Source organism: Mixophyes fleayi, chromosome 2 (genome assembly GCF_038048845.1).
Source record: "Mixophyes fleayi isolate aMixFle1 chromosome 2, aMixFle1.hap1, whole genome shotgun sequence".
Lineage (NCBI taxonomy): Eukaryota > Metazoa > Chordata > Amphibia > Anura > Limnodynastidae > Mixophyes > Mixophyes fleayi.
In genome coordinates this window covers 261,856,444-261,881,239 of record NC_134403.1, presented here as the reverse complement: position 1 = coordinate 261,881,239, position 24,796 = coordinate 261,856,444, and the positions used below count along the sequence as shown (strand labels likewise).

The 24,796-nt window shown below is 41.0% G+C and overlaps 1 protein-coding gene across 3 annotated transcripts in view; it reads right to left on the bottom strand.

The window, feature by feature from the left end:
• Positions 1-19,418: 19,418 nt before the first annotated feature.
• The window catches only part of PRELP (proline and arginine rich end leucine rich repeat protein), a 64,499-nt gene continuing 59,121 nt past the window's right edge, over positions 19,419-24,796 (bottom strand). For all 3 annotated transcript variants that reach the window (XM_075196042.1, XM_075196041.1, XM_075196040.1), the window contains one exon: positions 19,419-22,134. In XM_075196042.1, the coding sequence (XP_075052143.1) occupies positions 21,959-22,134 (176 nt within the window). In that variant the 3' untranslated portion in view covers positions 19,419-21,958. The remainder of the gene's footprint in view (positions 22,135-24,796) is intronic.

The following is a 24,796-nucleotide window of genomic DNA, read 5'->3' as shown; positions in this document are numbered from 1 at the left end:
CAACAGAGAACGTAGTTTGACTTTTAAATAGCAGTACCTATTATTTTTGGGTACAGAAGCAACAGAGAACGTAGTTTGACTTTTAAATAGCAGTACCTATTATTTTTTGGTACAGCAGCAACAGTGAACGTAGTTTGACTTTGAAATATCAGTACCTAGTATTTTTAAACTAATTTTTTTATGTTTTTTTTCAATTATTTTTGTATAACTTTTTTAAAAATTTTTTTTTTTTTAAAAAAAAAAAATTTGTATAAGTTTTTTATAATTATTTTTTTAATTTTTTATAACTTTTGAATAAATTTGAAATAACTATGCCCATAGCAGAACAGAGCACCGGACACAGGCAGCACCACTGGACTCAGCAGGACAGAGCACAGGACACAGCACCACTGGATTCAGCTGGACAGAGCACAGGACAAAAGCACCACTGGACTCAGCAGGACAGAGCACTGGACAAAGCACCACTTGACTCAGCAGGACAGAGCACTGGACAAAGCACAAAGAACAACTAAACTGATCAGGAGCTCCCTAACCACAACCTCCCTCACGAGTGATCACAGCCAGAATGAAGATGGCGCCCGCAAGGTGAGTATTTATGACATCCGAGTCTCGCGAGATCCGACGCGAGACTTGGATGTCATAGCCTTGGTTTGGCTCCATTTGCCGCCCGGAAGTTCCCGAACAGTGCTCGGATCGGCCTCGGATCCGCACTGTTCGGGTGGGCTCGGATTGCGAGAATCCGAGTCCGCTCATCCCTAAGTAAAATAGCAAGCAATTCAGCTGGTCTAGACTGTAGACTATAAATAGAAATGGACAAAGGCAGTTTGGTTTCTGTCTATATCAGACCCCTCTCCACTAGTAGTAAAACAGAAAGCAATTCAGCCGGTCTAGACTGTAGAATATAAATAGAAATGGACAAAGGCAGTTTGGTATCTGTCTACATCAGCCCCGCTCCACTTGTAGTTAAATAGAAAAAAATCAGCCTGCATAGACTGTACGTTAAATAGAAATGGCCAAATGCAGTTTGGTGTCAGTCAGTGTTAGCCCCCCCCCCCCACTCCACTTGTAGTTAAATAGAAGCGAATTAAGTACTTGATCTACAAGGCCAACATACTTTGCGGAATTGCTTTCTTTCATCTCCTCCTTCAGTTTCTCAAGCTGCTTTTCCAATAATCGAACATTTTTACACACTTTTTGGTATAGTTGTGGAATAGCTTTACAGGAAAAATGGTGTCGCGATGGAATTTTGTATTGCAGACACAAAACCTCAATTAACTGTGAAAAAACAGCTGCGTTTATTGTGGATATTGGACGCAGATCTAACACTAACATAGTAGCCATGACGTCTGTGATTCGCTTGGCGACTGGGTGTCTGTTGTCATATTTGTTTCCCCCTAGCAAATGATTGTTTCACAGTTAATTGTTGTAATGTAGCACTGCTCTTTTTCTTGGCCTTCATCTGGGATGAAGATTCACCCCCAGCAGCAACAGCAGCAGCCGCAGTGGGACTAACGCTTTCTTCAGAGGAATCAATTATAATGCAGGAGTCATCCAGCCTTACTAAGTAGGATGCAGGGCTAACTCCGCTGCTGAGGATATTGATGAGGAAGGTGTGGTGGGTGTATTTTGTAGCCGTCGGGATGTCGGTGACAGAAGGGTCCTAGCTGATGATGGAGTGCTCGTCATTTTTTTGGAAGTACTTTCAGCTTTACAATACCTTGCCATGAACTCTCGTCAAATGGCGTAACATGGATGAGGTTCCAAGATGGTTAAGGTCCCTCTCTCGACTGACTGTGGCTTGACATACACTACAAATGGCTATACAACTCTTGTCTGGATTTGGGTAGAAATAATTCCACACATAAGAAGTGGATTTTTTTTGTTTTATGCCCAGGCATGACAATGGCCTTTTTTTTGTAACGTGCCAGAACTGCTGCCACTGGTGCAGGACTTACACAAACATCCTCATCCTCATCAACATCCTCTTTAGCGCCCTCGTCGCCTGCACAAATTTCCCTCTCATCCTCTTCTATTTCCAATGTGGCATCCTCAATTTGTGTATCACCAGCTACACTCGGGCTGTTCAGGCACACATTATCAAAAATGCAGAAAGGCCCCTTCTTTATGGGTACACTAACAAAATGCTCACGATTACACATACCACTGGTGGATGGACTCTCCACAGGGATTGGTGTCTTTTTTGATTCTGAGCATATATTTTCCTCTAATGCCTTACTGTTTTCTTGCAGCTCAGCTTTCACGCGTAACAGTAGTTGTGCACCACTTTTGGACTCCAAATTACTTGGTCTTGCTTGGTCACGAGTGACCGTACAATAAGAAGGCTCAGTAACATTTTTCGATCTGCCACTAATAGAGAAAGGCGAAGGCCTCATTCTTTCTTTACTGCGTGTGTAGAATGGAATGTTGGCAAAAAATTTTTTATCGGCAGTTAACTTTTCTTCATTTACAGTTCTTTTTTGCTTCAACACAGTAGAATTTTTTTTGGGGTGTGTTTTTTTTCCCTGATTTAAAAAGACTATGTACTTTTACATAGGCTTTACCAGATGACGTACAGGGAAGACTACCATCAGGACTGGTGCCAGCATCTGCTTGCTGATCCTGCTCATATGTGGACTGATTTGAATCCATTTTAATGATCCCAAAGCACTTGTAGTTCAAAATATTAAATAGATAGTGCTGCTAAATAAGACTTTCATCACCATAAAAATTGTTGTTTCACACTGGGTAATATGGGGCACCCCAAAGCACTTGTAGTGTAAAATATTAAATAGATAGTGCTGCTAGATAAGACTTTCAACACCAGAAAAATTGTGGTTTCACACTGGAGAATATGGGACACCCCAAAGCACTTGTAGTGTAAAATATTAAATAGATAGTGCTGCTAGATAAGACTTTCAGCACCAGAAAAATTGTTGTTTTACACTGGGGAATATGGGACACCCCAAAGCACTTGTAGTGTAAAATATTCAATAGATAGTGCTGCTAGATAAGACTTTCTGCAGCCAGAAAATAGTTTCTGTAGGAGGGAATATGACACCCCAAACAGTTGGTACTGTTTGCAAAAATGCCTACTCTATCCTCCTCTCTTCCTGCTATAACAATTGCTATAACAATTGCTAGAAGAAATTCAAGAATAATTGCAAGAATAATGTATAGAATAATTGCTCTCCCCCTGCTCTAATGCTGCCTGCAACCTAAGCCTTCTCTCTCCCTCTGTCAAATGGCGATGGATTGCTGTAGAGGCGGGTATTTATAGATTTCAAATATCGCAAGAACCGAGCTCCGAGATCCGATAACGTCACGATGACGTTTGCCTCGATTTCGATTCCGAATTGGCGCCAGAGTACCGAGCCTGTACTCGGATAGGTGAAGTTTGGGCTGGTTTGGTTCTCGGGGAACCGAACCCGCCCATCTCTAATTATAATAAAACTCATCATCATCATTATATACATATATAGCACCACAGATTGAGTAGGGCCTAACATGTTTGATATGTATGGCATACATACAAAATAGTAGGCCTAATAACAGATACATAGGTACTATTAGGCAGAATAACAAATGTATGAATACAATTAACAGACCAAATTGTATGGCATACAAAAAAATTCAACATTAGACATGACAAGAAATATACGTGATAAATGGATAGAGAACAGACATGAGACAAGAGGTTGAGAGGACTCTGCTCTAGAGAGCTTAAATTGTAGCAAGAGGTAATTATATTCAGTAGGATCATCATCATCATCATCATCATTTATTTATATAGCGCCACTGATTCCGCAGCGCTGTACAGAGAACTCACTCACTTCAGTCCCTGCCCCACTGGAGCTCATAGTCTAAATTCCCTGATATAGACACACACTCACACACACAGTCAGAGAGGGAGACAGACAGACAGGTACAGACTAGGGTCAATTTTGATAGTAGCCAATTAACCTACTAGTATGTTTTTGGAGTGTGGGAGGAAACCGGAGCACCCGGAGGAAACCAACGCAAACACAGGGAGAACATACAAACTCCACACAGATAAGGCCATGGTCGGGAATTGAACTCATGACCCCAGTGCTGTGAGGCAGAAGTGCTACCACTATGAGGATCAAGTAGGACAGGTAACTTTGAAGTATTGACCAAGTGATGGAGAGGAATGGAAAGCAAAGTGGAGAGACGTGAATACCAGTCAGCATAATAGGGGTACATAGTAGTGAAGCATTAAGGTACAAAGTGTGAGGTCTATGATAGCATGATAGCAAGTGAGGAAGGAGCTTTAGGGTTAAGCAGGGGCAACTAATCAGTTCAGGAATGCTGCATTCAGGGACTGAAGTTTTCCTGAGTCACAGGTGTAGTGCTTGCTCACCAGAGGCTTCTTGTAAATAGTATTACCCTTTTTAGGTATAGGGCTGCTGCACAAACAGTTGTGATGAGTCAGTAGGCAGTTGGGCCTCAGATGGGAGCCTTACCTTAGTGTCGAGGTGCTTTGTGGAGGGATCCGGTTTCAGGGGTGGGTAGATGGCAAGTCGTAATTCCAGGTTGTCATGGGGACAGGGGAGTGCTGATATATGTGAATAAGCTGGAACGATGTAGCCTCAGGGCCAGATAGGATAGGATCTTGCGTTGGGAGATGGATAGCAAGCCAAGCTGTTGAATGCAAAGCCACCAGGTCACGGGAGTTGGGAGTTCACAGAAGAGAGGAATCGGTGCAGAGCCAGAGGAGGCCAGTCATGAGGCCTGGGTTGAGAGGCAGCCACACGGCTCAAAACGGTAATGATGGGGACCAGAGACTGCGCTCAGGTCGGCCAGCAAAAGACGGGCACCATTTGAGTTGCTCTAGAGTTGCAGGTGAGCCAGACTGTAGTGACATCATTCTGGGCAGAGGTAGATGGCACGACCTTCTGCGACTTTAGAGAAGGACATTTGCAGCACCCAATGGATGGGAACAGGTTGGGTGCCGAGGTGGAGGTAGTCCAATAGTAGGCCCTAGCTTTGCTGGAGCTGAAAGCAGAGGAGAGATGGGGTGAGAAAAGTCTTAATGGACGCAGATTTCGATGGATTTAAGAGATATGGACCAGAAACTCCATCAGATACGTCTGGTTCGGCGGCCATCTATCCACAGAAAATTTATTTGTTAGACTTTGGAGTACACCGCGACAAATTAAAAAAAGCGAAATGAGAGACACAGAGCATCAAATAGTACATCATAATGCCAGTTAACATAATGAATTAAGAACATGGTTCCCATCTGGAAATGGTAGTGTTAAAAGCTGCATACAAGCAATATATTTGCCTTTGTGCTTGTGTTAGTGGAAAATATTCTCAGGGCAGTTCAGGACATAGAAAAGCAGTTAGACATTAACAACAGGACAGCTTGTTCTTTTACAACAGACTTTGGTGTTGTGAGCACAGTAACCCACAGACCTGTGTTTAGCGAGAGGCCTCGAAGACCAGGACGTGGGTGGCATTAAGTAGAGGGCAGTAATAGTGACTCTTGCAGGAATAATATCTTTGTTTCCCTTAATATTTTGGTGTGCAGTTAAATCAATTGCAGCCTTAGGAAACAACATATTAAGGATGTTACTTTCTTTCTTGTATTTGTTACTAGTAACAACAGGAATTGCCTACTTTGTTCCTGGAAGGAGGAGGAGAAATGAGTGTATAGTATTTGGCCCAGGGCACCAAAATAATGCAAAGCAAATCCAATCCTGCTGCTCTACTTTTAAAAATGGATGTTTCTTTTGAGCCCATGCACATCTGCTCAGTTCTGTATCTTCCTATGTCTTGTATGAAATGTGTGCTACTTATTGGTAAACAGTACCAGACAGTCACATACTTATACATTATGCAGTATGAGCTCCCAGGAGGCCTGTAGTCACTTCTGACTAAAAGGAGGTCCTTGGGGATGCACTATTCTAGAAATGGTTTTATGTTAAAGGTACAATTCTACATAGACAACAGGAATGAGTTATAAATGCCGAAATTTGCGACATTGCATAGCAGGGGGCGGGGCTTAATAGCATAATCACGTCATGAAGCCCGACCTCCTCCACCATCCCGGGGAATGCCCACCCTTCAGGAGCCTCACAGAAATTTTGTGAGTAGTAGGCAAGTTTGATATATACTGTATGTATTTATTGGTCTCAATGAAAAGACTCATCGATACCTCATGTAAATCAATACATGCGTCTACTCTGTGCCATTTCATGCATCTGCACCCAGCAGAATTAAATGTAATGTCAGTCTCGATTGAGGCTGAATGAATAGAGAAAGCGCTGCAGGAAGAACCACCATTGCTGCATAGTCACTATAGCCGCAGGCAGGGCCGGATTTACCGCTAGGCAACCTCGGGTGAGGGGCACAGTGTAAGAGTTAGGAGTAGAGGCTGGGTAGTGGCTAGGTATCCTACACCGTAGGTACCCTGGCTCATCAATATGACATCACAGGGTCATGTGATCGCAGCGGTCACATGGTACACACAGTGAAGGCAGGCTGCTGAAAGTCTATGTTAGCCGTGCAGGAGCTGCAGCATTTCTTTCGGTTCCTGGTTGTATTCGTGTAGAAAAAGGTAAGAAGGGGTGCTAGTGTCTGTGTGATTGAATCAGCGCTGGCACAGGGGGCATGTGTGATTGAATCAGTGCTGGCACAGGGGGCATGTGTGATGGAAGCTGCGCTGGCACAGGGGGCATGTGTGATTGATTCAGTGCTGGCACAGGGGACATGTGTGATGGAAGCTGTGCTGACACAGGGGGCATGTGTGATGGAAGCTGCACTGGCACAGAGGGCATGTATGATGGAAGCAGTGCTGGCACAGGGGGCATGTGTGATTGAATCAGCGCTGGCACAGGGGGCATGTGTGATGGAAGCAGTGCTGGCACAGGGGGCATGTGTGATTGAATCAGCGCTGGCACAGGGGGCATGTGTGAGGGAAGCTGTGCTGGCACAGGGGGCATGTGTGATAGAAGCTGCTCTGGCACAGGGGGGGCATGTGTGATGGAAGCTGCGCTAGCACAGGGGGCATGTGTGTTATAGAAGCTGCTCTGGCACAGGGGGCATGTGTGATGGAAGCTGCATTGGCACAGGGGGCATGTGTGATGGAAGCTGCAAGGCATAGGGGGGGCATGTGTGGCTAAAGGTGCTGGGCAGAGGGGCCATGTGTGAAGGTGGTGGGCAGAGGGGGGGCATGTGAGTTAGAAGTCTGTTTCCCACACGGCCCCTCCTCAGCCAAAAGTACCCTTACAACACTCACTATCTTTTCTTTAATATTTCCCATGACACATGCTCATTATCTATTCCCTCACATGACCGGCTGCCTCAATCCTGACACCTCTTACCTCAAAATGAAAAGAGGCACCCTTTATATTAATATAATATGTGTGTGTGAGGGGCCAGTGTATGTATATTATGTGTGTGTGAGGGGCCAATGTATTTATATTATGTGTGTGTATGAGGGGCTGTTTGTGGGAGGGAAATAAGTTTATTTTTTAAATGGTAACACTATTAATTTAATGTTGGAGCTGGTTGGAGGGAAATAGGTCTATTTATTAAATGTGTATGCTATTAATTTAATGTTTTGGTTGGAGGGAGGTCTACTTATAAAATGTGGGTGCTATATTGATTTAACACTGGGGCTGGTTGTAGTTTACTAAATTTCGTGTGCCCATTTTTTTTTCCAAATAGGGCTTCCAACATTCCAGGATCCAGACAAGCAGCAGCTGATCTAAAGACACCAGCAGCCACAAACCGTGAAAGTGATAAGAACAGGTAGGAGAGAGCAGGGCAGTCTGCCAACTATCCTGAATCTGGTGGGATTTATATTATAAGGAGGTCTGACTTGTTTAAATGTTGCACTATGGGATTCATGCAGAAGACTGACATATTAACATGATTATTGCATTCCAGCGCTTTTTCATGTTTCTGTAGGCTGCAGTCAGTAACTGTAGTGGCGGACAGTCTGTGACGTGGTAGTGATAGGAGACTGCGGTTTTTTTATTACTGGGCTTGCTAACCATGAACTGTAGTTTCTTGACATGTTAATTATGATTAATACCTAAGTTTAGTTAGATAAAGTACAATTTGTGTGAATTGAATGGTAAGCAGTGGTGAAAGTGGGGTGTATATGGTAGTGTGCCATACCGCTACTTCTCATACTGCCTTCATTGTAAAATAATAAAATTCCATTCACTTGTTTACATTCTCATTACATTTTTCATAAACTTCCAGGGGGGGCCCCAAACCAATATCTTGCCCAGGGCACCATGAGGTCTAAATCCGGCTCTGGCCGCAGGGCGTACAGCCATGTTATCTTTCCATTAACCCTTTCATTCCAAGTTGGGAGAACTGGACCTCCTCCCCTGCCCTGTAAAACCCGCTTGAGTTTTTATTTATTTATTTATTTTTTATTAAAGTACGTCAGAAGCAACATTCATGTTTGTAAAAGAAATGCATACATTTGTCGAAACTAACAATTCAACAGTGGTTACACATGGCAACAAGGACAAGGCCTGGAAAGAAGCTAAGCACAGCTCATGGAACATTGTCAACAGTAAGAATAAAGACAAAATCAAGGTTATGCATGTAAAAAGCGAGTAGTATATGCACAAAAAAGCCACATCTCATCTAAAATGTGGGAGTCACCCCTGGGGCAAGAATGGCAGTTAAAATAGTTAGAGAATTATGGGCACATACACACGTCAATACCAAGTGGTGTCCCTAAAACAGCTCCAAGCTCGTTCTTTAATTGGGCCAGAGAAAGTGTCAATGAAGCTCTCACAGGTATCAAAAAAATGCATGAGTAGACTGTTCTTTCTTCAAAGAGGCCTCCACCCATTCCATTCGAAAGACATGTGTTTCCAAAAAAAGGAAGGGGACGGGGGATGTTCTGGACCAAGATATGGAGAATACTTTTCCTCATAGCTTCTGAGATTGCCAATAGAAGTTTCCGACGTCCTGATTTTTTTTTTTTAAAAAAGTTCCAGACTGAACACACCCAATGAACACATTTAAACTTTTACACTGACTAAAAAGCATTGAGCACTTGCACTTAGAGGGCCCTGACCCAATTTTGACTAGCACAGGTTCCCTCAACTTTTTAGTTGCTTAGAGAACCTCTCCCCGGCCCGGGGCACTGTATAGTTCCTCGTGGACAGCTCCTCCCCTGTGACAAGCAATCTTACTTCATGTAGTCACGGATTGTATGATCCGTTCCTCCCTCCTTACCCCTATATGTGTGCCCTCCTCCTATTTTCCTCGCTGACACATCTCACGTGGGATGCTCATGACAGAGCGGATGGAAAAAGGTAAAAGTGAGGGATGGGGTCTTATTGTAATGTGGGTGGGAAGTAAGTTATTAATTAAATATATGAATGAGGGTAGAGGCTAATTATTTAATGGTGGGTGCTATTAATATATCGGTGGAATAATTGCCGGGCAATTTGCTTTAATAGTGGGGCCTATTAATTTAAAGTGGGCTGATGGGAACTTTAATTTAATGCTGAGGTGGTTTGGGGCTATTAATTGAATGTAGTTCTGAGTTTGGGGAGAAGGAGGGATATTTATTAAATGTGAATACAAATTATTTAATGTCAAGGATGGCTGTGGGAAATAGGTATGTTTATTAAATGTAAATGCTATTAATTTATTGCCAGGGTTGTTTGGGGGAGGGTAATAGGTTTATTTATTAAATGTGTATGTTAATAATTTAATATCACGGCGGTTTGGGGGGAAATAGGTCAATTTATTAAACGTGAATGCTTTTCATTTTGAGGCTAGTTGCAGGGAAGGAGGCCTAATTATTTAACGTAAGTGCTATTGATTTAACGAGAGAACTGATAGAGGCTTTCTAAATTTCATATACTTGTCTTTTTACTAAACATTACCGGATCCAGGCAAGCAGCAGCAGGTAGTGAAAGCTGCAAAAACAGGTAGGAGTCAGAGGACAGTCTGGCAATTGTCTTGAATCCGCTGTGGCAGTTCTGAATTTTGGTGACTGTCCTGCTTAGTCAAGACTTTTGTTCCACTGCAAGAACAGTTGGGAGGTACGACCAGCTTCAAATGCTCATGAAGGGAGAGTGTTGCCTGTTTAGTTGTCTAAAATGATAGACAAGCCACTTGCATGCTGGTCCTAGCCACTATAGTGGCATGGCGTGGAAACCACCACCTATAAATTTTGCGCTTGCTCCTGTCCCTTCTGGTATCCCTGGCCAGTGGGTATCATGGTAATAATGTTAAAATAGAGTGGCCATTCTTGTGGCACTACCAGTTCCAACATGAGGCACTTGTAGTACCACAAGAACTGCCACTAAAAGTGTTGTACCCCATGTTAAATAAATAAATAATATTGCCTCCGTCAGTTATATAAACAATATCTAGTGCCTCCAGTAAATATATAAATAATAAAGAAATGGTGGTCCCATTATATATATAAGTAATACATTGTAGGCATATATATTTATATATATATATATATATATATATATATATATATATATATATATATATATATATATATTTTGTTGAAGTTTAATAATTGGACAAAGGCAGTAATCAATAATTATATTTTCTGTATGCTAAAATAGGTTGCGTTGTGATTAATATGCAGCCCGATTATTATCATAGCAACATGTAAATAAGTTTAAAGTATTTCTATCATTTAATATAAAACGTAATAATTGTATCAAGTTTGGTTTCATTCTGTTCGCATTCACATGAGAACTTTTCCAGTATTATTTATGTATATATATATATATATATCTATATATCTATGTTATGGCAACCAGTGCGGCATAAACTTGTAGAACTATAGCAGAAGAGGTCTTCACCTATAGCAGCCGCCTTTACCGTAGAGACTGGTTATGCTCACAGGCAGGGCCGCCATCAGGGGGGTACAGGGGGTACCCATGTACCGGGCCCGGGCTCAACAGGGGGCCCGGCGGCACACTCTAACCAGTGGGCCCGCTATCTTCAGCCTGGCTGTCACTGTGACAGCCAGACTGAAGACAGCAGCGAAGACGCTTCAGCAGTGGAACGCATCCACAAACAGGAAGTTCTAAATGCTGGACTTCCTGTTGGTGGAACACATATGCGTTCCACTGCGGGAGTTAAGGTCTGCAGTATCTCTCCCCCTCCCTCTCCCCTAATACTAATATATATATATATATATATATATATATATATATATATACACACATACATGTAATCACTTTTTTTTTTACATAAAATATATATTATATCGCCTAAGTCTGACACCCTTCTTGGAAGAGAGGACCAGGGAGGGAGCTGGATCGTGACCACAAAAGGTAATTATTATTTTTTTTTATTTTTTTTTCTACAGGATTTTTTTTTTTCATTGCCTTGGGCCCCCTTTCCCCCTGGGCCCCCAGGCACCTGCCCATCGTGCCCAGTCAGAAAGATGACCCTGGTTCATGGGGGGGGTCATCGGGTGGGGTCATGGGGGGTGTGGGTCATTGGGGGGGGGGCCCTGCCTGCTTCATTGTACTGGGCCCCACGATTTCTGATGGCGGCCCTGCTCACAGATACTCGGATGCCCCTAGGACTTACACTCAGTGTAGTACAAGTTTATGTTCACATGGCAGCGTACAGGTACAAGAGGTAATACACGGAGTAGGGACCGGCCAGAGATCTGCGGAGTGGACCAAGCACTGGTGGAGACCTTAGGTGCTAGCTAGGTCAGGGCCACAGGCAAAAGTTCGGAGTCCGGGTACAGGCAGAAGATCTGGGTCACAGGCAAAGGTTCAGAGTCCTGGTACAGGCAGAAGGTCAGGGTCACAGTCAAAGATTCAGAGTCCAGGAACAGACAGAGGTCATACACGGAAAAAGCAATCTAAGGTTAAACACCAACACAGCACAGAACCAGGCAGCAGTACTGAGACAGAACGCTATAATAGGCAGTGCGGCTCAGTCCTCACTACCTTAAATAGCACTAAGGGCCAATCAGGGCAAGGCCCTGCAAGTGCTCCCAGAGCTAGCATAGTTAATTACTGGCCCTGCGGCCAATGAAAGAGCAGAGTGCCCAGCAGGTTATAAACTAATCAGCCATTAATTGGCTGAGCCTTAACAGCCCTGCACGCGTGCGCCCGACTGTTTGACAGCTGGCCAGGTGTGGCGGCAGGGAGCCTTAAGCGTCCCGGTTGTTGTCTAGGCAACTGGGTCAAGAGAACTGGAAGTGACGCCCCGGTCTTCATGGAGACGGCCGGGACACCACCAAGAGGAGACAGGTAGTTGCGGCAGTGCTCACGGCGGCTGCTGACAATATATAACTAATATTACTTTTCATACACCAAAGAGCAACTCCAGAGATATCATAAAAGAACCAGTTTATACAGGTCCAGAGGTGGGAGCCTGAGGAAAGGACACCTGGCCACACATAGAAAGATGACCCACACCTCAAGGAACAATAACCAGAGGAATCAGCCAATGGGGCGTCAAGTTCTTGGGAGGTCATGACCCATCGACCTATGAATGTTGACCTTAATACTGCTTTTTATGACTGAACAGTGTATAAATTGCTCAGCTCTGGCTTTGGAAACAAGAGCATTCCAATAGAAGTTTGTTATTGGTGCCAACCACACAAGCGCATGCAGGCGATACTTTGCCTGTAATCTATTTTGCGAATAAAACTCTTGTACTTTGGAACCACAGTGATCGCATAGGAGAATTTTTACTTCATACGATACATACGGATGTAGCAGTGCATATATATATATATATATATATATATATATATATATATATATATATATCTCTTGACAAAGGGACGGTTTTGTCACAGGCCTCTAAGAGAGAAAGCAGCTATTCAGCTGACAGTCTGCAGGTAAAATACTGCAGACCTAGTTACATACAGGTAAAGCAGTGCACCTGGGTTCCGAGATATACATGTCTGAGTCATATGTGACCGATTCTAGAAAAGCTAGCTGGTGTCTAGAGAGCTGGTCTCTGTTTATTTAGTATTTAGGGTCACAAAAACTGTATGAAATATTTATGTTGGCAAGTATTTTACCATACTGACATTAAAACAAAGTAAAAAGGCAAGAAGATTTTTTTGTGTATTTCACTAGAAGTGTGCTCTTGCCACAAGTGGTGTCAGAAGTGCGGATGCTCAAGAAAGCAAGTTCCCGCTACGCAACCCACATAGATGCTAACATCAAGGAAGTTTTGAGAGCCCTCAAGAATGTGGTCGCTGCACAACAAGAGCAACAAGCTTAGGTGCTACGAGTTGCATAGGCACAGGAAGAAAACTTCCCCTTAAGGAAAGAGTGAGTGCAGGTGAGGCGTGACAGAAATGTACCACCTGGTCCAACTCTGCAGAAAATGCCAGCTGATGACATAGAAGCATATCTGGTATACTTTGAGAGAGCTGAATAAAAGACAAAATGGCCTCCTGAAGTTTGGGCTGAGATGCTGGCGCCATATCTGACTTTGAAAGCTCAGCGAGCTCTTATGGATCTGGATGAGGACTGGGCCTCTGATTATCCATTTCTAAAGTTTGAGATATTGGCTCACATTGGGGTTCTGGGGCTAGGCTGGGACCAGCGCTATCACCAATGGCGCTATGATAAAGACAAACCGGTCAGAGCACAATTGGCTGACAAAAATTTAAGAAAAATGGCTGCAGCCTGAGGAGAATTCACCTACCTGGAATATTGAAGGTCTGGCGATAGGTAACTGCATTTGGGGCCTGGACGGCGTCCTGCAAAGGTGGGTGCTACTCTCAGATCCAGTGGTACTCAGTTTTCCGACACTGATATCACCGACAAGGAGGATACCTACAAAAAAAAGACCAATACTATAAAACCTACTTGAATATAATAGTGACTTACCTAAAAACCGCCACAGAGCATTTTCGAAGACAGCACCATGCTGACAAGTACTAATTGCAAACACTCTGCTTCCGGGCACTTTAGTTTGACATCACTTCATGTAGCGACATAGAGAAATCTAGTATTTGGCTTTTTTTTTTTTTGTAGGAATCATTTTTGTCAGTGATATCAGTGTCGGGAAAACGTACTTACGAAGAAGTTTTGTGTATTACAGCAAATGATCAAAGTACCTGCATTTGTACCAAAGCCGATGGGACGTCAAAAGCCAGATTTGACAATTCTTGCTACAGGGCCTAATGGCAAAACTGCTATGGACAGAGGGCTGGTTACAAAAGTGTCTAATCCGAAGTGCTTAGAATGTGGTGAGCTGGTCCACTATAGAGCCAAGTGTCCTAAACTATCGGAACCCATGGACTGTTCTGTTGCATATGTTGGGCCTGCTTTCCCAAGCTGTTGTATCATAAGTTCCATATAAGTCCTTGCTTGTTTCAGGTGACTGTGATTATCAGCCAAAACCTTGTCATTGGTTGACTCTGGGAGTGAACTTACGTTGGTTTGCAGCTCTGCCTTTCCCAAAACCATAACTACTATCTACCATTGCGCCTGAACTCCCATATCCACTCTGTCACAGTCATTGTGGTAATCAGATCTTTGTAGCCTGTCTGAATTGGCGCTACTCAGCCCAGAGGTGCAGAGTCTACCGAGGCAGATGGTTTTCGCCAGAGACCCCCGGAAGGTGTTATGGACTTTGCAGCCCCTGCCCTGCATGTCGCGGTCCTCTGAGTGAGTGCCAGATGAGACCAGTAGAGAGATCCAAGAGGATGTGAAAAAGTGATGATCCAATAAAGATTGAGGAAGGCCTGATGGTCTGCAGAGTTGCTGGAGACAAGGAGCGATAGTCTGCAGCAGGTATGGAGACCACTGTGATTAGCCGCAAAGTTGCTGGAGGCAACTGCTGTTAATGGTTCATCAAGTCCATGTATCACTAGTGTTAAAAGCAGCACATACACATGTCTGTGGGGGAGACCTGCTGGTAGGATAAAACAAGAGAATTAGTTAAGTTCAAGTTTTACTGGCCTGGTGTACACATGGCAGTGAAATGATATTGCCGGTTCTGTCCCATTTGTCAGAGAACCTGTCCCAAGCCAATGTACAGGGTACATCTCATCCCAATAGCAAAAGTACAAGCTCCCTTTGAAAGGATAGCCATGGACCTTATGGGGCTGCTGCAGAAATCTGCTCATGGGCACCAATATATACTAGTGGTGCTTGACTATGCGACCAGATATCCAGAGGCAGTTCCCAAACAGAAGTCCAGCACCATAGCTAAACAACTTGTATTGATGTTCACACGCTTGGAAATGCTCAAAGAAATTATCACAGAACAGGGCACCCCATTCATGTCCAAGCTGATGAAGGACGTGCCAGTTATTAGGGGTGACAGCTTTACACCTCCGTATACCATCCACAAACAGATGGCTTGGTGGAGCGATTTAACTGCACATTAAAGCATATGCTATTGAAAGCTGTGGCACAGGAAAAAAAATAATTGGGACACTCTTATTTGTTATTTGATAGGTGACGTGAAGATAAGCTCCCTGTTAGTGCGTTGGTAGGGGTGATTGTGAGGACATTTAAACAGGCAATAGAACCTTCCATATCCCGAACCTTAAAAAGTCGGATGGCAAAAATATTGCAGAGACACTTTTACAGAGATGCGAGTTACATAAAGGTGTAGCAGTGCACCTGGGTACAGAGAAATACATTTCTGAGACATATGTGACCGATTCTAGAAAAACTGGCCGGTGTCTAGAGAGTTGGTTTATGTTTATTTAGTGTTTAGGCTCACAAGAAACTGTATGGAATATTTATGTTGTCAAGTATATATATATATATATATATATATGTGCATAGTTTATATATCTATTATCGCAAAACTTACTGGTAACAGTTTGCAGTGTCTCTCATTAGGCATCTGACTTATTCCACAGGTAGTGAGAGACTTATAAACAGCTTATAAACAGCCCCTTGCAGATGCAACTCCTGATTAGCCAGCAACTGGCTAGCAGTTGGAAGACCCGAAAATGGAGCACGCCCCTCTCTTTCCATTTATAACCCCAGGGACCCTTACATTAGTTTTACATTAATTTTAGATCCGATTTTGTCATGCATTTTGCACTAAACCAAATTCGATTTAAGGGTTTAAAACCAATACACATTGCATTTGCCAGCGGTTTGGGTATTCAACGTTAAAACTGCAGCAGATTAAATGGCAATGTGTGTCAGTTTGTAAAGCACAAAAAAGTGCTGTTTAGTAAATTATGCCCCATGTGTCTTATAGGTGACTAGGGGCTGGCTAGCAAATTTTAGCCCAGGGTACATGATACATGGCTTTGAAAAAGTCTACACTAGATAGATGAAACATATCTCCTGGATCCGACATACCTCACTAAGGACTGCAATATTAAGGACAGCAATATAGCTACTACTGACATATGGGACAGACTTTCTTACAACGAATAGATATTTCAGTGTGTGTCTCCCATTATTTGTATTTTCTCAGCGGGAATTATAAAGATATTAAGTTATGCATGTCTATATTCTGCTGTGAGATTAATTGTAACAATTCAAAGAGTATTTAAAATCAATTGTTATTTTTGCTATTGGTCCTTTTTGCTCTATAGAGGCTGCTGGTTTCTTTAAATATTTTTATTGTGTATATTATTAATACATTGTTTAATTCTTAATTTTATTGGTTCTTTTGTTATATTTGACCTTTTCCAGGTTCTATACATGTACTCATATCTCTATTTTTACTATACACTTTGCAGATCCTATCCTGCACTGCTAAGTTTTCTTTCCACAAAATACATACTGTAAGCTCCATTGGGGCAGGGACTGATGTGAATGATTCAACATTTTCTGTAAAGCATTATGGCATTATATAAATAAAAACATAACTAACTAAATATAAAAATAATAATAATAATAATAATAATAATAATAATAATAATTGTATAACATAAGAATAATTCAATGAATGTATAGACATTTAAATATCAGGTGCCAAAGGCTATGAAAGTGAGGGTCACGTGTATTTAACCAAGAAATATAACAGCAAATGTACATAACACTTAAGAGAAATTAATTCTTCTTATTTAAAAGAAATATTAGCAATAACGATGGTCATATTATAATCGTGTGGCTTACAGAGAGAAAGTGAGAGAGTTTCCCTATTTATACTTGAGTACATATTTAAATGATCATTATTCTTATTATAATCTAATTATTCCCTGAAACTGAATGCCTCTAAACTTCCTGGAATGAGCACAGTTCTGTAGGCGTATAAACTACATCCATGTGCAGCTCATCATTTTTTTTCTTTTTCTTTTTCCCATTTTGTTTGCTATTGAAGGACCTATTGATGCATTTTTTTTTTGTAGTAGAGTTACATGTGTGCCATGTTTAAATAGAATAAAATTCAATATCCGATTTTAGCAGTAGGTGGCGGTCTTTCTCCATCATTTGCAGTGCATTGAAAGATGCCTTTGTGTCCTGAAAAGCCAGGAGACAGAATAAGTTTGAATTCCAATACTAATAAGTCTAATAAGCAACAGATTAAGGTCGGGAGTTTTTATTTTTACTTGCTTACCTTATAATTGGGCGTGTAAGAAGACACAGGACTGATTTAGTAACATGGTGCAAATTTGCTAACCCATAGCAACCAATTACACAGTTATTAAAAACAACAACGTTCCTTATGCTCATTTATGCTTATGGCCAACACTTGCGACCTTAATGTCTGTGTGGACATAACTTAATTAGTACTAGATTAATCTATTATATGTTTATGTCATTGATTACTGTACATTCATTACTAGATATACCTTTATGTTTTTTTAGAAAATAATCTACTGTCGTTTATTCCCCACATCAACTCTATATCTAAATCATGTTATATACATCTAAATAACATTTTCAGAATACGCACATATCTCACACAAGACACCGCAAAAACCTTAATTCATCATCTCCCGCATCGACTATTGCAATTCCCTCCTTACTGGTCTTCCCAAAATCAGACTTGAACCCCTACAATCTATTTTGCATGCAGCGGCTAGATTGATTTTCCTTGCAAACCGTTCTTCCTCTGCTGAGCCACTCTGTCAGTCTCTACATTGGTTGCCTGTATTTCAACGAATCCAATATAAAATTCTTCTACTAACATACAAGGCCGTCAACAAAATTGCACCGACATACATCTACTCACTTGTCTCAAAATATTTCCCAACTGGACACCTCCGATCTGTACAAGATTTACGTCTCTCTTCCACTCTCATTACATCCTCCCATTCTTGGTTACAGGACTTTTTTCGGGCTGCCCCCACTTTGTGGAATTCCCTCCCTCGCAAAACTTTCCTCTAGTCTTCAAACCTTCAAGCGCTCTCTGAAAACACACCTCTTCAGACAAGTTTATGATATTCCTCAACCTCCATCTTAATCTCCCTAGATTACCCTATTACCACTCTCTACACAGCTAACACAAGACAACAACCCACTGACCAACACTGCCACACACACAGCCCACTCAATACTTTTACCTTTACATTCTAGCTGGTCCATTGTGCAATATGATGTAGCACATGCCCTTGTGTTTCAAACTCCCATTGTCCTATAGATTGTAAGCTTGCGAGCAGGGTTCTCTTACCCCTCTGTCTGTATGTATTACCCAGTATTGTATTATTAATGTTTGTTCCCAAATGTAAAGCACTACGGAATTTGCTGGCGATATATAAATAAATGTTGATGATGATGATGACGACGATTTACCTAAATTAATACTGTATTTATGTTAAAATAAAGCATGCTTTTAAATTATGTTTTGAGGCATTCTTTTGGCCTGCAAAAAGTACAATGTATTTTTTTAAAATAGTAGCATAACAGAAATGATATTATTTTTATATTTCTATTGATACAAGTTCTGCTCTGTGTATATATGTATATAGCGGAAGCAAGATCAGGGAGCTAAAAGCAGTATAATGTTAAAGTTTGTGCTAATATGGGTTCACATTTTGCACTTATGTTATGGTTATGTAAGATTGTTAACAGTTTGAATATTATTAGGATAGGTTATTATTTTTTTACTTGATCGCTAGTTCATTCTTGATAGTGGAGAAATATGGACAAACGTGTGCTTAGCCATTCTATTGCCTGTGGAGGTAACTCAGCCTTTACACAGTTAAGCATAAACATTTCGTAATAGTCAAATGTATACTATAAAACTGAACGTGTGTCGCTAGCAGAAGTCCCCAACGAAAAAAATATTTTATATATATTTATATTAAAAAAATTCTATATTTATTCATTTGTTTTCCTAACAAGGGGAGCTGAAGCTGAAGTCTGGGCTTTAAGTCCCACAGCGCACGTGTCTAGCTGGTTCAGGTATCTGCATATCCCTGATGACTGGCCTGGTGATGAGGTAAGTCATGTCTTATTGGTCCCAGCCAGTATCACCAGAGGAACCGTAGGAAGGAAGCTCTCTCTTAGAATAAGACACAATTAAAATAATTCTTTTTCACCAGTTTTTATTTCTGAAAACACAAAAATAAAATGCATTTTTAAGGTAAATACAGTAAGGAAACAAATAAAGAGAACTCATGCAACAAATCATTAATAAGAAAAGAAAAAAGACAATACAACAACTACAACAACAAGAAACCAAAGTAATAACTACAAGTTGTAACCTGAAAAAAAGAGCAAACAGCACCTCTCATTGCCCCATAATCAGCGAGACTTTAGTAAAGGACAAGTTTTCAATGTGACCAACACACCGATAAGTATAGTTTAGAGACTCAGACAATGTTTGCCTATCCTGTCTCACATCAGTTACAGATCATTACATTAGGAGTCTCATAAAGGCACAATGGGGCTGAAAGCAGGAATTCATGTGTGTGGAAGCCGTGCATTCAATGCAGGCCTAATACTGTTTAATGTGTATCTATATATTTACATTGTATGTACTCTGCTAATAACATGTAATAGGTAATTGCGGAAGCTCGGGGACAAGGCAGGTAGGACAACTAGGCATATGCAACATGCAGGGGTGTCTAGGTGCCTAGAAGAACTAATAAGAAGTAAATGTTTCTATACAGCCTGTCTATATGTTTTGTATAGTTTGGGCTTATATTATGATTTATGTGTGTATACCGCTCAGATGTCCCATTAACATTCCATTTCTGATGACATTTGCTCTTCTAGTTCACAGATACCAGATCCATGTTGTATACAATAAACATGTGATTTCCCATCATCCTGATGGGTACCATCTATTAAAACCTTGTGCTAAACCATGTTTTGCTCGGTTTCATTTTCAGGTGGTGCAAGCCAGGCTAATTCATAATAAATGCAAAATTACATGAACTCACCTACTACTAGAAAATGTAATAGAAATGTAAAGTATTATGGCATTGTGTGCAACAAATACCTGTAGCAATAGAAATCTACCCAGCTGAGTGGTTACAGTATGTGTCTTTATAGAAAAATGTGCAAAGCTTCACTTTCGGGTTGTTTTAGAGTTGATTTCTTATTTTTGTGCATGATGTAACATTTGTATTCAGACCTTGCGTTTCAAGAGGCAGATCTGGAGCATACAAGTGCAGTACAGTAAGGACACGTAGAAACAAGCTAAGAACGCTCCTTTGAGACACATTTGATAATGATGATTGACATATATGTGCTCTGAACACATTTAGACGCTAGATTTAAAAAATCTTAAGATGCGTGTAACTCAAAATACAGATATGGAACCGGAAGTGTGCAGACGCATATTTTTTCATGCGCTGACTGGAAATTTTTACATTCAAGTCTAAATCACCCCCTTAATTTGAATATACACTCATGGGCCTGAATCATTAAAAAGAGCGAAGCATAAAAAAAGGAGTAACTTTGCACCTGGGTAAAACCATGTTGCATTGGAGGGGGATGTAAATTTAAAATGTAGGTACAAATTTATAGTTGGGGTAGGGTATGTTCTAGAATACATTTTAAATTTCAGTGTAAAAATAAAGCTATCAAGTATTGTGTGTGTTAGATGAAAAAACAGCCAGTATATAACTTATATACAAAATAATAAACTAATTTGTACCCCTTGCATTATAACATGGTTTGTCCCAGGAAACATTTACTGCTTTTTTTGCCTTACTTTTCTTAATGACTCAGGCCCTTATGTCTTTACCATAAAATGATTGTTACTTAGCAATAAAGGGTCGGAGGTGGATTTATAAAAGTTTTTAAGCAGAGATTAAAAAATTAAATGTCCAGTCAAAATTTTGACAAATGTTAAATACCCTTTACATGGTCTGCCTTAGTTAGCTTCCTGTAAGGTAAGGCATTGGTGTCCACGATCTAATACTGACTATTCACATGCTCTCCAGCACACTGTGCTCTTGCACGACGTACAAAAAGAAAACAGACAATTGTTGAAAAGCAGGATCTTCTAGGAATAATTTAGCTTTTACTTGTACTGCGGGGTTCAGCAGTGATGTACTGAATTATGTATATTCATATCATCATGAAATATAATTGTGATGACTTTATAATGGTGTTAGTGTATTGAAGCATCTTAGCATAGTGCAAGCTTCAAGGTATTTAATCTTAATGAAGCAAATTGATCAGGCATTAATTTTACTGCAGTTGTATTTCAATGGTCTATACAAAATGATGAGCCATACAAATTTGTATTCACAAACATCTAACATTAAAATGAATATGTGATCACAGAATATTGATGTTCTGAATGCTGGCAGTGGCAATATAGATATTGGTATTAGGATAAGGACACTCTACAGCAGTGCCGGTTAGTCATTTATAGTTTACCAGAAAGTGGATTTTCAGTTGTACCAATGGGTTTGTTAGACTGTAGCTCATGGTAAATTAGTGACACTGAATGGCATTGCACTGCTAGAACAACAATACAGGTATGGTTATACTAGCAATGTGTTAATAATAGCAAAAGGCGTAAAAAATACTAGCGTGCATATGTGTGTTAGTAAAATGGTGCATTAGGAATGTTTATTAGTAGTGCGTATTATTGTAGCAATTTGTACAACTCAGATGACCACGGACTGCAACAGTCGGAAGCACATGATAACATCCAGTGGTATTGGGGGCTTCAGCTGGTTTCCATCTAGTCTCAGATATCGCAGCCGTGGGACAAAGGAAAAATCAGAAGACAGGAAATCAGCTGGAGCAAATGGCAGTGGGCAGAGTTCAGTGCCATTAATCTCTGTGGAGGATAAAGAGACAGAGAGAAATTACAAATAGAAAAAAATGCAAAGTGCTCTCATAGTAATGCATTCATCTCAGTATGTGTAATAAAGGATACATTTATTTATTGATAGAGAAAACTTGAAAATACCCTACAGCATTATTATAACCAACTTCTTCTCAAAGTGGACCTGTTATCTATAAATAAAATCACATTGTTGTTTTTCCAATATTGCATAATTTGTTGAAAATGCGTCTGTTATCTACAGGGGGCATTCACTCCAGAAGCCAGTCTGCAAGTTTGCATGTTGTGACGTTTTTGACACAAGTTTATTTTCTGCAAGTTCAATCGCATGAGGGGAATCAAATTTCTGATGGCCATTTTGATCACAACATATTCCGTTGATCCGGACATTGATGAACCTGAATTTTTTTCTAGTTTATTCAGCATTACACTATTGTTTTCTCTCTCTTGTTTTATTTTTTGCATGAATGGATCACATTGCTGAAAATCTATGGAGATCATTTAGTCACCAAAATTGAATATCAATATTTCTCTTTCCTACTATTATTATCATTACTAGAGTTATAAGTCTGTGAGAGATAAATAGCGCTTAAATATTTCTTTATATTCCTTTTTATTGTCGTCCTCCTTTTAATGTGTGTTTAGTTGATTTAAGATTTTTTAAGCTGCAATTGAGATCGGAGCGCTTTCGAAACCCATTTCTGCTTTTACATTTACCTAATTTCTCGCAAGGTACAGGTACAACTTATTACATTTATTATCCTGTCACTTGTGTGCTTTTTGCTAGGTGGATATGGGGCATATTTAACAACATTTGGTATTTGCCTTACCAATTTCATTGGTAGTTCCTTTGCTCATCCAAACTCACTGACTGCTAAGAAATACATGACACATATAAGGTCTTTGTGTTGCTATTTGTGCCTGTCTGTCTATGTGAACAGCAGTGCTTTTGTAGACACTGCTATGATGTTGTTGATAAAGGTTTTCTACTCTCTTCTGCCATCCAAGGGGGCACTTGCATAAGGCCCCACTGTCTCTGGGGTCACTGTTTGCTCACTACAGGAGTGACATAGTGACATAGTAAGAGTAGTATGAGCAGGAAAGGGAGAATACTCCTCTCATGCTGTCAATCACCATGCTACAGTGGTTGTAAGAAGGAGCTCAGGAGACTTGTGTCAATTATTGCTAAATGGTCATGGACCTGAGCGCTGGGGAAGGTGGAGAGATGCATGTTGAGGGCCAGGAGGTGAGGTAAGAGCCTCCTCTCTGCTACCCCAAGTATGGTGCCACCTTAGACACGGTTCTCACTTTACCTTATAGGTGGAGTGTCCCTGTTTGTTGTGCCCTGCTCCTGCTTCTAGCTCAGTAATATCACTTCATTATTCTTACAATTCAGTTAAAAAATAAAAACTCACTTTCCATGTCACGATTCAGCACTCACATGCGCCTACGTGACCTGTGTGGGACAAAGAGTTAATCACAAATAACTACCTAGTCTATTTCAAAATGGGTAAATGCTCCCTGTCTATGTCACACACCAACTTTTGCCTTACCAATCATGCCATCACCATGGCTTGGTTTGAGAGCTGACACTCTTTCTCAGGAAGCCTTTGGTTCTCCCTGATTTATCTAAATTAATCTCTCACAACTCACTTTAATCAGAGTTATCAGGAACCAAATGATCTCTTTTACTTCAGCTATGTAGCATTCTAAAACCAAGCTAACCCTGACACGTGAATTCGTAAGAACAGAGAGACTTGTATTTATTGGGCTTGATTCATTAGTGCACGTATTGGCTGATTTTGTGCATATCGTACTCAAAATCACTCTGCCGTGAAACAGAAAGGTGTGATGGTGTACAAAAGCAACAGTATGTGTGAAAGCGAGCGCAAGGAGCACTTACGACAGGCTATGACTTTGGGTTGGGGAAAGGGACTTGTGATGTGCGGACACCCCTAATAAATGCTCAAAGTGGGTGTTTATCTGCGAATATGTTAGATTCATACTCTGCCGCAAGCAGCAATTCCTACGTAAAACTTGCACCAGCTCAGGGTCTAGTCTAAGTCCACGCTAATGTTGACAGCGCTGGATAAACACAGCTGGATGCTCTCATCATATAATGCCAGGGCGGACCATACACTTGCATGCACTTCTCTCATTGTACACTATTATAAAAGACTTAATGATGCACACTTACATTGTGGGAGTTTACAGTGGATAGTGGATTTTGGATAGTGGGAGTTTATAGTGTACGTGACCTGGTTTATTTGTCTTGAGAGGTATGTTTTATGTGTCTTATGCACTGCATGCTATATTTTTATTTTATTTTTTTGCAAAACTGTATTCATACATTTATGTGCCACATTAGCAATGCTTGTTTTAAAATGTTATCTGCCTGTTAAATAGTTTTTCACATGCTTCAGTACATTGGCATTCTGTTGTTTCTTTTTTGGCAGCTCAAGAAGACAGTCTGGGTCCCCAGCACAAGTTTCCAGCTCCCCTGCCCTGGATTCCCGCACCCCTGCCCTGGATTCCCGTACTCCTGCCCTGGATTCCAGCACGCTTGCCCTAGTTGAACATTCCCCATCCCTGACTTTTCTGTTAGCCAAAATAAAAACATCTAAAAAATAAAAAAAATACCAAAAAGGAATAAAAA